This window comes from Mustelus asterias, chromosome 4 (assembly GCF_964213995.1).
Source record: "Mustelus asterias chromosome 4, sMusAst1.hap1.1, whole genome shotgun sequence".
NCBI lineage: Eukaryota > Metazoa > Chordata > Chondrichthyes > Carcharhiniformes > Triakidae > Mustelus > Mustelus asterias.
In genome coordinates, this window is record NC_135804.1 from 1979424 (window position 1) to 1996341 (window position 16918).

At 55.6% G+C, this 16918-nt stretch overlaps 1 protein-coding gene across 1 annotated transcript in view; it reads right to left on the reverse strand.

Moving 5' to 3' along the window:
• pepd (peptidase D) overlaps window positions 1–16918 on the reverse strand; it is a 203994-nt gene that overhangs the window by 1365 nt on the left and 185711 nt on the right. Inside the window, exons 13-14 of the mRNA XM_078210505.1 lie at window positions 15157–15341; window positions 8113–8304 (exon numbers count right to left, since the gene is read on the reverse strand). Of these exons, the coding sequence (XP_078066631.1) occupies window positions 8113–8304; window positions 15157–15341 (377 nt within the window). The remainder of the gene's footprint in view (window positions 1–8112; window positions 8305–15156; window positions 15342–16918) is intronic.

Below are 16918 nucleotides of genomic sequence, written 5' to 3' on the forward strand. Positions count from 1 at the left end.
AATCAGTCTCTGTGTAAACTCCAATCAGTCTCTGTGTAAACTCCAATCAGTCTCTGTGTAAACTCCAATCAGTCTCTGTGTAAACTCCAATCAGTCACTGTCGAAACTCCAATCAGTCTCTGTGTAAACTCCAATCAGTCCCTGTGTAAACTCCAATCAGTCTCTGTGTAAACTCCAATCAGTCTCTGTGTAAACTCCAATCAGTCTCTGTCTAAACTCCAATCAGCCTCTGTCTAAACTCCAATCAGTCCCTGTGTAAACTCCAATCAGTCCCTGTGTAAACTCCAATCAGTCTCTGTGTAAACTCCAATCAGTCTCTGTGTAAACTCCAATCAGTCTCTGTGTAAACTCCAATCAGTCCCACTGTGTAAACTCCAATCAGTCTCTGTGTAAACTCCAATCAGTCTCTGTCTAAACTCCAATCAGTCCCTGTGTAAACTCCAATCAGTCTCTGTGTAAACTCTAATCAGTCTCTGTGTAAACTCCAATCAGTCCCTGTGTAAACTCCAATCAGTCCCTGTGTAAACTCCAATCAGTCCCTGTGGAAACTCCAATCAGTCCCACTGTGTAAACTCCAATCAGTCCCTGTGTAAACTCTAATCAGTCCCTGTGTAAACTCCAATCAGTCTCTGTGTAAACTCCAATCAGTCTCTGGGTAAACTCCAATCAGTCCCTGCGTAAACTCCAATCAGTCCCTGTGTAAACTCCAATCAGTCCCTGTGTAAACTCCAATCAGTCCCTGTGTAAACTCCAATCAGTCTCTGTGTAAACTCCAATCAGTCTCTGGGTAAACTCCAATCAGTCCCTGCGTAAACTCCAATCAGTCCCTGTGTAAACTCCAATCAGTCCCTGTGTAAACTCCAATCAGTCCCTGTGTAAACTCCAATCAGTCTCTGTGTAAACTCCAATCAGTCTCTGTGTAAACTCCAATCAGTCCCTGTGTAAACTCCAATCAGTCCCTGCGTAAACTCCAATCAGTCCCTGCGTAAACTCCAATCAGTCCCTGCGTAAACTCCAATCAGTCCCTGTGTAAACTCTAATCAGTCTCTGTGTAAACTCCAATCAGTCCCTGTGTAAACTCCAATCAGTCCCTGTGTAAACTCCAATCAGTCCCTGTGTAAACTCCAATCAGTCCCTGTGTAAACTCCAATCAGTCTCTGTGTAAACTCCAATCAGTCCCTGTGTAAACTCCAATCAGTCCCTGGGTAAACTCCAATCAGTCCCTGCGTAAACTCCAATCAGTCCCTGCGTAAACTTCAATCAGTCCCTGTGTAAACTCCAATCAGTCTCTGTGTAAACTCCAATCAGTCTCTGTGTAAACTCCAATCAGTCCCTGTGTAAACTCCAATCAGTCCCTGTGTAAACTCCAATCAGTCTCTGTGTAAACTCCAATCAGTCTCTGTGTAAACTCCAATCAGTCTCTGTGTAAACTCCAATCAGTCCCTGTGTAAACTCCAATCAGTCTCTGTGTAAACTCCAATCAGTCTCTGTGTAAACTCCAATCAGTCCCTGTGTAAACTCCAATCAGTCCCTGTGTAAACTCCAATCAGTCTCTGTGTAAACTCCAATCAGTCCCTGTGTAAACTCCAATCAGTCTCTGTGTAAACTCCAATCAGTCCCTGTGTAAACTCCAATCAGTCTCTGTGTAAACTCCAATCAGTCCCTGCGTAAACTCCAATCAGTCTCTGTGTAAACTCCAATCAGTCCCACTGTGTAAACTCCAATCAGTCTCTGTGCAAACTCCAATCAGTCGCTGTGTAAACTCCAATCAGTCTCTGTGTAAACTCCAATCAGTCCCTGTGTAAACTCCAATCAGTCCCTGTGTAAACTCCAATCAGTCTCTGTGTAAACTCCAATCAGTCTCTGTGTAAACTCCAATCAGTCCCTGTGTAAACTCCAATCAGTCCCTGTGTAAACTCCAATCAGTCTCTGTGTAAACTCCAATCAGTCCCTGTGTAAACTCCAATCAGTCTCTGTGTAAACTCCAATCAGTCCCTGTGTAAACTCTAATCAGTCTCTGTGTAAACTCCAATCAGTCCCTGTGTAAACTCTAATCAGTCTCTGTGTAAACTCCAATCAGTCCCTGCGTAAACTCCAATCAGTCTCTGTGTAAACTCCAATCAGTCCCTGTGTAAACTCTAATCAGTCTCTGTGTAAACTCCAATCAGTCCCTGTGTAAACTCTAATCAGTCTCTGTGTAAACTCCAATCAGTCCCTGCGTAAACTCCAATCAGTCCCTGCGTAAACTCCAATCAGTCCCTGTGTAAACTCTAATCAGTCTCTGTGTAAACTCCAATCAGTCCCTGTGTAAACTCTAATCAGTCTCTGTGTAAACTCCAATCAGTCTCTGTGTAAACTCCAATCAGTCTCTGTGTAAACTCCAATCAGTCTCTGTGTAAACTCCAATCAGTCCCTGTGTAAACTCCAATCAGTCCATGTGCAAACTCCAATCAGTCCCTGTGTAAACTCTAATCAGTCTCTGTGTAAACTCCAATCAGTCCCTGTGTAAACTCCAATCAGTCCCTGTGTAAACTCCAATCAGTCTCTGTGTAAACTCCAATCAGTCCCTGCGTAAACTCCAATCAGTCCCTGCGTAAACTCCAATCAGTCCCTGCGTAAACTCCAATCAGTCCATGTGTAAACTCCAATCAGTCTCTGTGTAAACTCCAATCAGTCCCTGTGTAAACTCTAATCAGTCTCTGTGTAAACTCCAATCAGTCTCTGTGTAAACTCCAATCAGTCTCTGTGTAAACTCCAATCAGTCTCTGTGTAAACTCCAATCAGTCCCTGTGTAAACTCCAATCAGTCCATGTGCAAACTCCAATCAGTCCCTGTGTAAACTCTAATCAGTCTCTGTGTAAACTCCAATCAGTCCCTGTGTAAACTCCAATCAGTCCCTGTGTAAACTCCAATCAGTCTCTGTGTAAACTCCAATCAGTCCCTGCGTAAACTCCAATCAGTCCCTGCGTAAACTCCAATCAGTCCCTGCGTAAACTCCAATCAGTCCCTGCGTAAACTCCAATCAGTCCATGTGTAAACTCCAATCAGTCCCTGTGTAAACTCCAATCAGTCCCTGTGTAAACTCCAATCAGTCCCACTGTGTAAACTCCAATCAGTCCCTGTGTAAACTCCAATCAGTCCCTGTGTAAACTCCAATCAGTCCATGTGCAAACTCCAATGAGTCCCTGTGTAAACTCTAATCAGTCTCTGTGTAAACTCCAATCAGTCCCTGTGTAAACTCCAATCAGTCTCTGTGTAAACTCCAATCAGTCTCTGTGTAAACTCCAATCAGTCTCTGTGTAAACTCCAATCAGTCCCTGTGTAAACTCCAATCAGTCTCTGTGTAAACTCCAATCAGTCTCTGTGTAAACTCCAATCAGTCCCTGTGTAAACTCCAATCAGTCTCTGTGTAAACTCCAATCAGTCCCTGTGTAAACTCCAATCAGTCCATGTGCAAACTCCAATCAGTCCCTGTGTAAACTCTAATCAGTCTCTGTGTAAACTCCAATCAGTCCCTGTGTAAACTCCAATCAGTCCCTGTGTAAACTCTAATCAGTCACTGTGTAAACTCCAATCAGTCTCTGTGTAAACTCCAATCAGTCTCTGTGTAAACTCCAATCAGTCCCTGTGTAAACTCCAATCAGTCCCTGTGTAAACTCCAATCAGTCCATGTGTAAACTCCAATCAGTCCCTGTGTAAACTCCAATCAGTCCATGTGTAAACTCCAATCAGTCTCTGTGTAAACTCCAATCAGTCCCTGTGTAAACTCCAATCAGTCTCTGTGTAAACTCCAATCAGTCTCTGTGTAAACTCCAATCAGTCTCTGTGTAAACTCCAATCAGTCTCTGTGTAAACTCCAATCAGTCCCTGTGTAAACTCCAATCAGTCACTGTGTAAACTCCAATCAGTCTCTGTGTAAACTCCAATCAGTCCCTGTGTAAACTCCAATCAGTCCATGTGTAAACTCCAATCAGTCCCTGTGTAAACTCCAATCAGTCCATGTGTAAACTCCAATCAGTCTCTGTGTAAACTCCAATCAGTCCCTGTGTAAACTCCAATCAGTCCCTGTGTAAACTCCAATCAGTCTCTGTGTAAACTCCAATCAGTCTCTGTGTAAACTCCAATCAGTCTCTGTGTAAACTCCAATCAGTCTCTGTGTAACTCCAATCAGTCTCTGTGTAAACTCCAATCAGTCCCTGTGTAAACTCCAATCAGTCTCTGTGTAAACTCCAATCAGTCTCTGTGTAAACTCCAATCAGTCCCTGTGTAAACTCCAATCAGTCCCTGTGTAAACTCCAATCAGTCCCTGTGTAAACTCCAATCAGTCTCTGTGTAAACTCCAATCAGTCTCTGTGTAAACTCCAATCAGTCTCTGTGTAAACTCCAATCAGTCCCTGTGTAAACTCCAATCAGTCCTCAGCTACTCCGATTGGATCCAACACCATCTCCATCTCTGTCTGATCAGTAATCCCGATTAGGCAAAGCCAGATTTGGTGTCCTCTGGGACTGGATCGCCACCCTTCACCTTGCTCGAATCATTCAAGACCCAACCATATAGTTCCCAGCACACACTAAACAAGGCCAAATCCCCCAACCCCTCGTCAACCCACCCTCTTGTATTAACCAAAATTCCCCCCCCACCCCCTCCCCTCCTTCGCAATATTCCCTCTGGACGGACTCTGGAGGAACCCCTGCAGGATGGCTGGAAAATGGCAGAAGATTATCCGGCATCCACAGTATTCTGCTTTTCTTACAGAACCCATCGCTTTATGAACGGGACAGAGTGGACAATGTTTCCGGCAAATCCTCTGAAAGCATTGCTGATCTCAAAAGGAGGACTGTGAGAGATCCTGCGCTGGGATATATCGGAAGGAAAGTTCAGGATGGCAATGACTTGGTGATGGTGAATACCAAAGATCAAAGAACAAAGAAAATTACAGCACAGGAACAGGCCCTTCGGCCCTCCAAGCCTGCACCGACCATGCTGCCCAACTGAACTAAATCCCTCTACCCTTCCGGGGATCATATCCTTCCATTCCCACCTATTCATGTATTTGTCAAGATGCCCCTTAAAAGTCACTACCGTATCCGCTTCCACTACCTCCCCCGGCAGCGAGTTCCAGGCACCCACCACCCTCTGTGTAAAAAATCTGCCTCGTACTTCTCCTTTCAACCTTGCCCCTCGCACCTTAAACCTGTGCCCCCGAGTAATTGACTCTTCCACCTTGGGAAAAAGCTTCTGACTATCCACTCTGTCCATGCCTCTCATAATCTTGTAGACTTCTATCAGGTCGCCCCTTAACCTCCGTCGCTCCAGTGAGAACAAACCAAGTTTCTCCAACCTCTCCTCATAGCTAATACCCTCCATACCAGGCAACATCCTGGTAAATCTTTTCTGTACCCTCTCCAAAGCCTCCACATCCTTCTGGTAGTGTGGCGACCAGAATTGAACACTATATTCCAAGTGCAGCCTGATAAAAGGTTCTATAAAGCTGCAACATGACTTGCCAATTTTTAAACTCAATGCCCCGGCCGATGAAGGCAAGCATGCCGTATTACTTCTTGACTACCTTCTCCACCTGCATTGCCACTTTCAGTGACCTGTGTATGTGTACACCCAGATCCCTCTGCCTATCAATACTCTTAAGAGTTCTGACATTTACTGTATATTTCCTATCTGTATTAGACCTTCCAAAATGCATTACCTCACATTTGTCCGGATTAAACTCCATCTGCCATCTCTCCGCCCAAGTCTCCAACTGATCTATATCCTGCTGTATCCTCTGATGGTCCTCATCACTATCCTCAAATCCACCAACCTTTGTGTTGTCCGTAAACCTACCAATCAATCCAGTTACATTTTCCTCCAAATCATTTATATATATTACTAATGAGGATGTTAGTTCACGTGGGGAGATTGCAGAAACTGAAATTGATCTCCTTTGAGTAAAGGGAGATCACTCGAGGTGTTCAAAATCAGACAGCGTTCACACAGAGCAAGTACTTTCACACAATCGATTACCAGAGGGACACAGGTTTAAGGGAATTGGCACAAGAACCAGAGGGAACATTAACAAAAATATTTCCCCAGTGAGTTGCTGTGATCTGGGGTTCACTGCCTGAAAGGATGGTGGAAGCAGCAGAAACAGTCTGTTTCAAATGAAAATCTGAGAAATGTGAGCAGCACAGGTTGATATAACCATTGATCAGCGATGAGGAACAATGTCAAGCTGTCAGGTTCCAGAGGGTCAGTGATTGGGCGACTGGACAGTTCAGAGGTTGGGATGGGCAGGAAGGGGTGAAGTCCGTAGTTCCTGTCAGTGCCGACACAATTTGCTGCTGTGAGCATTTGTGCCAATCAAGTCTAAACTAATATGTATTTATTACACACCCCAAACTTCTCCAAAATTATCTCCTAAACAAACCGCCCTGACACTGATTTTATACCCGCCTATCTTATCAGTAAGCAGTCACAAAGCCTTCAATAAACCTCCTATCAGATCAGGTGTAAATCTCGCAGGCAGTAAATTGGAGGTTACTCCCACGCGATTGCTGTGGTAATTATACACTGACCTCGCATTAGAGTCGGAGTATAAATAGCCCAGGCACACACATCGCATCCCACTGACCTGCTCAGTGCTCACACATTACATCACGTCCTTGAGACTCAGAATCGCTCCACTCCCTCCAGCCCCTTCACAGAACATTCACTATTAAAAATGCTGACGTCATCAGGACAGGTACAGCACGGGGTTAGATACAGAGTAAAGCTCCATCTACACTGTCCCCATCAAACACTCCCAGGACAGGTACAGCACGGGGTTAGATACAGAGTAAAGCTCCCTCTACACTGTCCCCCATCAAACACTCCCAGGACAGGGACAGCACGGGGTTAGATCCAGAGTAAAGCTCCCTCTACACTGTCCCCCATCAAACACTCCCAGGACAGGTACAGCACGGGGTTAGATACAGAGTAAAGCTCCCTCGACACTGTCCCCATCAAACACTCCCAGGACAGGTACAGCACAGGGTTAGATACAGAGTAAAGCTCCCTCTACACTGTCCCCCATCAAACACTCCCACGACAGGTATAGCATGGAGTTAGATACAGAGTAAAGCTCCCTCTACACTGTCCTCATCAAACACTCCCAGGACAGGTACAGCACGGGGTTAGATACAGAGTAAAGCTCCCTCTACACTGTCCCCATCAAACACTCCCAGGACAGGTACAGCACAGGGTTAGATACAGAGTAAAGCTCCCTCTACACTGTCCCCCATCAAACACTCCCAGGACAGGTACAGCATGGAGTTAGATACAGAGTAAAGCTCCCTCTACACTGTCCCCATCAAACACTCCCAGGACAGGTACAGCACGGGGTTAGATCCAGAGTAAAGCTCCCTCTACACTGTCCCCCATCAAACACTCCCAGGACAGGTACAGCACGGGGTTAGATCCAGAGTAAAGCTCCCTCCACACTGTCTCCCATCAAACACTCCCAGGACAGGTACAGAACGGGGTTAGATAGAGAGTAAAGCTCCCTCTTCACTGTCCCCCATCAAACACTCCCAGGACAGGTACAGCACGGGGTTAGATCCAGAGTAAAGCTCCCTCTACACTATCTCCCATCAAACACTCCCAGGACAGGTACAGCACGGGGTTAGATACAGAGTAAAGCTCCCTCTACACTGTCCCCATCAAACACTCCCAGGACAGGTACAGCACAGGGTTAGATACAGAGTAAAGCTCCCTCTACACTGTCCCCCATCAAACACTCCCAGGACAGGTACAGCATGGAGTTAGATACAGAGTAAAGCTCCCTCTACACTGTCCCCATCAAACACTCCCAGGACAGGTACAGCACGGGGTGAGATACAGAGTAAAGCTCCCTCCACACTGTCCCCATCAAACACTCCCAGGACAGGTACAGCACGGGTTAGATACAGAGTAAAGCTCCCTCTACACTGTCCCCACCTCGATGAAAAGTATTCAGTTCTTTTCCTGAATAGAAGGTAAATGACGGACAGACTTTGTTACACCGTACAGCCACAGTGGGCTCCTGTGGTGCTGTCAGACTCTGGGAATATCCATGGTAAATACTGCTGAGTACTCACACCACCAAATCCTCGGAACCGAGACAGGATGTCCTTATTGATGAAACAAGCCTGGGCTGGGTCTGCAAGAGCCTGATCCAAGAGGGTGTCGATGAAATAGATTCCTGGCTCGATGGTCAGCACCATCCCCTGTAGCAGACTGCGTGTCGTACGGAGACTGCGGAGTCCAGGCTCATCGATACGATCCACACCCTGCAACACAGCAACGAACCCTCAGCAACACAGCAACGAACCCTCAGCCCCACAGCAACGAACCCTCAGCAACACAGCAACGAACCCTCAGCCCCACAGCAACGAACCCTCAGCAACACAGCAACGAACCCTCAGCCCCACAGCAACGAACCCTCAGCCCCACAGCAACGAACCCTCAGCAACACAGCAACGAGGCGGGGCGGGGAAAGGGGGGGAAAGGGGCGGGAAAGGGGAGACGGGGAAAGGGGGACGGGAAAGGGGGACGGGGAAAGGGGGACGGGGTAAGGGGCGGGGTAAGGGGGCGGGGGTAAGGGGGCGGGGGAAAGGGGGCGGGGGAAAGGGGGCGGGGGAAAGGGGGCGGGGGAAAGGGGCGGGGGAAAGGGGGCGGGGAAAGGGGGCGGGGGAAAGGGGGGGCGGGAAAGGGGGGCGGGGGAAAGGGGGGGCGGGGAAAGGGGGCGGGGAAAGGGGGCGGGGGAAAGGGGGGCGGGGGAAAGGGGGGGCGGGGGAAAGGGGTGGGCGGGGGAAAGGGTGGGCGGGGGAAAGGGTGGGCGGGGGAAAGGGGGGCGGGGAAAGGGGGGCGGGGAAAGGGGGGCGGGGAAGGGGGCAGGAAAGGGCAGGAAGGGGGCAGGGAAAGGGGGGGCAGGGAAAGGGGGCAGGGAAAGGGGGCAGGGAAAGGGGGGCAGGGAAAGGGGGGCAGGAAAGGGGGGCAGGGAAAGGGGGCAGGGAAATGGGGGCAGGGAAAGGGGGGCAGGGAAAGGGGGAGAAGGGGGGCGGGAAGGGGGGCAGGAAGGGCAGGGAAGGGGCAGGAAAGGGCAGGGAAAGGGGGCAGGGAAAGAGGGTTGGGGGAAAGAGGGGGCGGGGGAAAGGGGGGCGGGGGAAAGGGGAGCGGGGGGGAAAGAGGGGCGGGGAAGGGGGCGTGGGAGAAAAGGGGGGCGGGGAAAGGCCGAAGGGGGGACGGGCGAAGGGGGACGGAGGAATGGGGATGGAGGAAGGGGTGACGGAGGAAGGGGGGACGGGGAAGGGGGAATGGGGAAGGGGGGACGGGGAACGGGGGAAGGGGGAAGGGGAAAGCGGGGCGGGGAAAGGGGGGGCGGGGGAAAGGGGGGGCGGGGAAAGGGGGGGCGGGGGAAAGGGGGGGCGGGGGAAAGGGGGGCGGGGGACAGGGGGGGCGGGGGAAAGGGGGGCGGGGAAAGGGGTGGGCGGGGGAAAGGGTGGGCGGGAAAGGGTGGGCGGGGGAAAGGGGGGCGGGGAAAGGGGGCCGGGGAAAGGGGGGCGGAAAGGGGGGCAGGGAAAGGGGGCAGGGAAAGGGGGCAGGGAAAGGGGGCAGGGAAAGGGGGCAGGGAAAGGGGGGCAGGAAGGGGGCAGGGAAAGGGGGCAGGAAAGGGGGCAGGGAAAGGGGGCAGGGAAGGGGGCAGGGAAATGGGGGCAGGGAAAGGGGGCAGGGAAAGGGGGCAGGGAAAGGGGGCGGGAAGGGGGCAGGGAAAGGGGCAGGGAAAGGGGGCAGGGAAAGGGGGCAGGGAAAGGGGGGCAGGGAAAGAGGTTGGGGGAAAGAGGGGGCGGGGAAAGGGGGGCGGGGGGAAAGGGGAGCGGGGGGAAAGAGGGGCGGGGAAGGGGGCGTGGAGAAAGGGGGGCGGGGGAAAGGCCGAAGGGGGGACGGGCGAAGGGGGGACGGGGAATGGGGATGGAGGAAGGGGTGACGGAGGAAGGGGGGACGGGGAAGGGGGAATGGGGGAAGGGGGGACGGGGAACGGGGGAAGGGGGAAGGGGAAAGCGGGGGGCGGGGAAAGGGGGGGCGGGGAAAGGGGGGACGGGGAAAGGGGCGGCCGGAAAAGGGGGGCAGGAAAAGGGGGGGGCGTGGAAAGGGGGGGCGGGGAAAGGGGAGCGGGGAAAGGGGGCGGGGAAAGGGGGGCGGGGAAAGGGGGGCGGGAAGGGGGGCGGGGAAGGGGGCGGGGAACGGGGGCGGGGAAAGGGGGGCGGGGAAGGGGGGGCGGGGAAGGGGGCGGGGAAAGGGGGCTTGGGAAATGTGGGGGCGCGGAAGGGGGTTGGGGAAAGGGGGGGTGGGGAAAATGGGGAATGGGGAAAGGGGGCAGGGTAAGGAGGGCAGGGTAAGGGGGGCGGGGGAAAGGGGAAGGGGTGACGGGCGAAGCGGGGACGGGCGGAAGGGGGACGGGGGAAGGGGACGGGGGATGGGGAAGGGGAGACGGGGAAAGGGAGACGGGGAAAGGGGAGACGGGGGAAAGGGGAGACTTGGGAAAGGGGCAGACGGGGAAAAGGGAGACGGGGAAAGGAGAGACGGGGGAAAGGGGAGACGGGGAGAAAAGGGGAGACGGGGAAAGGGGAGACAGGGGAAGGGGAGACGGGGAAAGGGGAAAGTGGGACGGGGAAAGGGGGAGACGGGGGGGAAAGGGAGATGGGGAAAGGGGAGACGGGGGAAAGGGGAGACGGGGGAAAGGGGAGATGGGGGAAAGGGGGACGGGGAAAGGGAGGCGGGGAAAGGGGGACGGGGGAAAGGGGAGATGGGGGAAAGGGGGACGGGGGAAAGGGGACGGGGGAAAGGGGGACGGGGTAGGAGGGACGGGGGAAGGGGAGACGGGGAAAGGGGAGACGGGCGAAGTGGGGACGGGGAAGGCGGGACGGGAAGGCGGGATGGGGGAATGGGCAAAGGGGGGGTGGCGAAAGGGGTGGGTGAGGAAAGCGGGGCGGGGAAAGCGGGGGTGGCGAAAGGGGGGCAGGGAAAGGGGGCCAGAAAAGGGGGGCGGGGAAAGGGGGGGCGGTGAAAAGGGGCGGGGAAAAGGGGGGGGCGGTGAAAGGGGGACGGGGAAAGGGGGCAGAAAAGGGGGGCGGGGAAGCGGGGGTGGGGAAAGGGGAGCGGGGAAAGGGGGCAGAAAAAGGGGGTGGGGAAAGGGGCGGGGAAAGATGAGGCGGGGAAAGGGGGGCGGGGGAAGGGGGGGCCGGGGAAAGGGGGGGCGGGGAAAGGGGGCCGGGGAAAGGGGGGTCGGGGAAAGGGGGGTCGGGGAAAGGGGGGGGCGGGGAAAGGGGGGGGCGGGGAATGGGGGGCGGGGAAAGGGGGGTCGGGGAAAGGGGGGGCGGGGAAAGGGGGAGCGGGGAAAGGGGGAGCGGGGAAAGGGGGAGCGGGGAAAGGGGGAGCGGGGAAAGGAGCGGGGAAAGGGGGGCTGGGAAAGGGGGGCTGGAAAAGGGGGGGCGGAAAAAGGGGGGGCGGAAAAAGGGGGGGTGGGGAAAGGGGGGGCGGGGAAGGGGGGGCGGGGAAAGGGGGGGCGGGGAAAGGGGGGGCGGGGAAAGGGGGGCGGGGAAAGGGGGGGCGGGGAAAGGGGGGGCGGGGAAAGGGGGGGCGGGAAAGGGGGGGCGGGGAAAGGAGGGGCGTGGAAAGGGGGGCGTGGAAAGGGGGGGCGGGGAAAGGGGGGACGGGGAAAGGGGACGGGGAAAGGGGGGACGGGGAAAGGGCGGACGGGAAAGGGCGGACGGGGAAAGGGGGGACGGGGGAAAGGGGGGACGGGAAGGGGGGACGGGGAAAGGGGGGATGGGGAAAGGGGGGACGGGGAAAGGGGGGACGGGGAAAGGGGGGAGGGAAGTGGGGCGCAGAATGGGGGGGCAGGGAAAGGGGGGCATGGAAAGGGGGTGGAGAAAGGGGCCGGGAAAGGGGGACAGGGTAAGGGGGGGGAAAGGGGGGTGGGGGAAAGGGGGGTGCGGGATAGGGGGGTGGGGGAAAGGGGGCAAGGGAAAGGGGGGCTGGGGAAAGGGGAGCGGGGGAAGGAGGGGCGGGGAAGGGGGGCGGGGGAAAGGGGGTGGACGTGGGAAGAGGGGGCGGGAAGGGGGAAGGGGGACGGGGAAGGGGGGACTGAGAAGGGGGGACGGGGAACGGAGGTGGGGGAATGGGGAAGGGGGTGGGGAAAGGGGGGCAGGGAAAGGGGTGGGTGGGGAAAGGGGGGGCAGTGAAAGTGGGGGCGGGGAAAGCGGGCGGGGAAAGGGGGGCAAGAAAGGGGGAGCGAGGAAAGGGGGCACGCGGGGAAAGAGGGAGGGCGGGGAAATGTGCGGGTGCTGAAACGGGGTGTGGGGAAAGGGGGCAGGGAAAGGGGGGCAGGGAAAGGGGGGTCAGGGAAAAGGTGGGCAGGGAAAGGGGGGGTGGGGAAAGGGGGGGCGGGGAAAGGGGGGGCGGGGAAAGGGGGGGCGGGGAAAGGGGGGGCGGGGAAAGGGGGGGCGGGGAAAGGGGGGTGGGGAAAGGGGGGGTGGGGAAAGGGGGGGTGGGGAAAGGGGGGGTGGGGAAAGGGGGGTGGGGAAAGGGGGGCCAGGGGAAGTGGGGGTGGGGAAAGGGGGGCCAGGGGAAGCGGGGGCGGGGAAAGGGAGGGCGGGGAAAGGGGGGGGCGGGGAAAAGGGGGGCGGGGAAAGGGGGGGCGGAGAAATGGGGGCGGGGAAAGGGGGGCAGCGAAAGGGGGCGGGGAAAGGGGGGGCAGGGAACGGGCGGGCAGGAAAGGGGGGAAGGGGATGGGGGGAAGGGGAAGGGGGGACGGGGGAAGGGGAAAGGAGGGTGGGGGACGGGGGGTGGGGAAAAGGGGTGGGCGGGTAAAGGGGGGCGGGGAAAGGGGGGGCGGGGAAAGGTGGGGCCTGGGAAAAGGGGGCACGTGGGGAAAGGTGGTGGGGAAAGGGGGCAAGGAAAGGGGGTGAGGAAAGGGGGGGGCGGGGAAAGGGGGGTGGAAAGGGGGGGCGGGGAAATGTGGGGGCAGGGAAATGTGGGGGCGCGGAAAGGGGGGGTGGGGAAAGGGGGTGCGGGGAGAGGGGGGGCAGGGAAAGGGAGGGTGGGAAAGAGGGGGGCAGAGAAAGGGGGGGCTGGGAAGTGGGAAATGGGGGGGCGTGGAAAGGGGGGGTGGGGAAAGGGGGCATGGAGGGAGGGGCGGGGAAAGGGGGAGCGGGCAAAGGGGGGTGGAGAAAGGGGGTGGGGAAAGGGGGGGCGGGGAAAGGGAGCGGGGAAGGGGGACGGGGAAAGGGGGGGACGGGGAAAGGGGGGACGGGGAAAGGGGGGGACGGGGAAAGGGGGGGACGGGGGAAAGGGGGGACGGGAAAGGGGGGATGGGAAGGGGAGACGGGAAGGGGGGACGGGGAAGGGGAAAGGGGGGTGGGGGACGGGGGAAGGGGAAAGGGGGGTGGGGAAAAGGGGGGACGGGGAAGGGGGGACGGGGAAGGGGGGACGGGGAAGGGGGGACGGGGAAGGGGGGACTGGGGAAGGGGGACGGGGGAAGGGGGAACGGGGGAAGGGCGGACGGGGGGAAGGGGGGCAGGGAAGGAGGGGCAGGGAAGGGGGGAACGGGGAAGGGGGGAACGGGGGTAGGTGGGGTAGAGGAGGGGGGAGAAGCACGAGAGAGAGTGGAGGAATGGGGAGGATGAGAGGGGGGAAGGGAGTGGGGGAGGGAGGAGAAAGAAAGGAGAATGAGGAAGAAGATTGCAGGGGGACTATCAGCCGATGGGCAGCATGGTGGTACAGTGGTTAGCACTGCTGCCTCACATCGCCAGGGACCTGGGTTCAATTCCCGGCTTGGGTCACTGTCTGTGTGGAGTCTGCATGTTCTCCCCGTGTCTGCGTGGGTTTCCTCCGGGTGCTCCGGTTTCCTCCCACAGTCTGAAAGACGTGTTGGTTAGGTGCATTGGCCATGCTAAATTCTCCCTCAGTGTAACCCGAACAGGCACCGGAGTGTGGCGACTGGGGGATTTTCACAGTAACTTCATTGCAGTGTTAATGTAAGCCTACTTGTGACACTAATAAATAAGCTAAACCTCGGATTGCACTCTGCTGGAACAACACCTGATTTTGGCTGAGGTGTGATGCACAGTATGGTCAAACAGCCCGTTAGCTCTCACTATCCTGATTTACACACTCAGGTGGAGCAGCCGGCAGAGGGGAACCCGTTTTCCACGGAGAGTGAACAGCTTCCCAAGGGATTGGGAATGCGAGGGGGAGATTGGGAATGCGAGGGGGAGATTGGGAATGCGAGGGGGAGATTGGGAATGCGAGGGGGAGATTGGGAATGCGAGGGGGAGATTGGGAATGCGAGGGGGAGATTGGGAATGCGAGGGGGACGGGGAACGCGAGGGGGACGGGGAACACGAGGGGGACGGGGAACGCGAGGGAGAGATTGGGAATGCGAGGGGGGCGGGGGAATGCGAGGGGGGCGGGGAATGCGAGGGGGGCGGGGAATGCGAGGGGGGCGGGGAATGCGAGGGGGGCGGGGAATGCGAGGGGGGCGGGGAATGCGAGGGGGGGCGGGGAATGCGAGGGGGCGGGGAATGCGAGGGGGGCGGGGAATGCGAGGGGGGCGGGGAATGCGAGGGGGGCGGGGAATGCGAGGGGGGCGGGGAATGCGAGGGGGGCGGGGAATGCGAGGGGGGACGGGGAATGCGAGGGGGGACGGGGAATGGGAGGGGGGACGGGAATGGGAGGGGGGACGGGGAATGGGAGGGGGGTGGGGAATGGGAGGGGGGTGGGGAATGGGAGGGGGTGGGGAATGGGAGGGGGGTGGGGGAATGGGAGGGGGATGGGGAATGCGAGGGGGGTGGGGAATGGGAGGGGGACGGGGAATGGGAGGGGGGACGGGGAATGGGAGGGGGGGCGGGGAATGCGAGGGGGACGGGGAATGGGAGGTGGACGGGGAATGGGAGGGGGACGGGGAATGCGAGGGGGGGGATTGGGAATGCGAGGGGGATTGGTAATACCGGTGGGGGTCGGGGGGTGGGGGGGGGTCATTGGCTTATCGGTGAGTAGGGTCTGTGACAGAAAGTTAAAGCTGGATTCTCTCCTCATGTTAAACCCCGGCTGAATAAGGCGGGATGGAATGGAGCACTGACCTCTGGGTATCCGCCAACATCATGTACGTCACATCCCAGGAGGTGACCCAGACCGTGAGGCATGAAGATTGCTCCTAAATAGACTTTCATCATGTCAGCCACACTGCCTTTGAGAATGCCAATCCTTGTCAACTCTTCCAGCTGCACTCTCTCAGCCAGACGGTGCATGTCAGGCCACCCAACCCCTGGTTCAATCACAAAAACAGAGACACGTTAGCAATTCCAACAAAAATGTAAGACATTAATCTGCTGCAGAGCTTCAAGTGACAAAATCTTCAAATACACAGAGCTCCTTCATACCCTCCGATTCCACTCCCATCATGAGACCTGCTCTGATGAAGGGTTATCCAGACTCGAAACACTGGCTCTATTCTCTCTCCACAGATGCTGTCAGACCTGCGGGATTTTCCAGCATTTTCTCATTTTGTTTCGAATATTCGAAGAGTGAGGAGCCACTATTTTTTTCTCCATGTTGTCGATAAAACAAAATCCTGAATCACCAGCAATCTCTTTTTATTACAAGGTTCTAACTACGTTTGAGATTGTGGGTTTTAACAACAGGAAATGTAGTTTGCACACATAGATTGAAAGTAAACACAACAGGTTACTGAAGGAACTCTCGCTGGAACAGAGTACAAACCGAATCTCCCAACGGCAACCTGTGCAACATCCTAATGACATAAGAACATAAGAACTAGGAGCAGGAGTAGGCCATCTGGCCCCTCGAGCCTGCTCCGCCATTCAATAAGATCATGGCTGATCTTTTCATGGACTCAGCTCCACTTACCCTCCCGCTCACCATAACCCTTAATTCCTTTACTGTTCAAAAATTTATCTATCCTTGCCTTAAAAACATTCAATGAGGTAGCCTCAACTGCTTCACTGGGCAGGGAATTCCACAGATTCACAACCCTTTGTGTGAAGAAGTTCCTCCTCAACTCAGTCCCAAATCTGCTTCCCTTATTTTGAGGCTATGCCCCCTAGTTCTAGTTTCACCTGCCAGTGGAAACAACTTCCCTGCTTCTATCTTACCTATTCCCTTCATAATCTTATATGTTTCTATAAGATCTCCCCTCATTCTTCTGAATTCCAATGAGTATAGCCCCAGTCTACTCAGTCTCTCCTCATAGGCCAACCCTCTCAACTCCATAATCAACCTAGTGAATCTCCTCTGCACCCTCTCCAGTGCCAGTATATCCTTTCTCAAGTAAGGAGACCAAAACTGTACACAGTACTCCAGGTGTGGCCTCACCAGCACCTTATACAGCTGCAATATAACCTCGCTGTTTTTAAACTCCATCCCTCTAGCAATGAAGGACAAAATTCCATTTACCTTCTTAATTACCTGCTGCACCTGCAAACTAACTCCTTGAGATTCCTGCACAAGGACACCCAGGTCCCTCTGCACAGCAGCATGCTGCAATTTTTTACCATTTAAATAATAGTCCATTTTGCTGTTATTCCTACCAAAATGGATGACCTCACATTTACCAACATTGTACTCCATCTGCCAGACCCTCGCCCACTCACTTAGACTATCTATATCCCGCTGCAGACTTTCAGCGTCCTCTGCACACTTTGCTCTGTCACTCATCTTAAAATCTGTGAATTTTGACACACTACACTTGGTCCCCATCTCCATATCATCTATGTAAATCATAAACAATTGTGGTCCCAACACTGATCCCTGAGGCACACCACTAGTCACTGATCGCCAATCAGAAAAACACCCATTTACCCCCACTCTTTGCTTTCTGTTAGT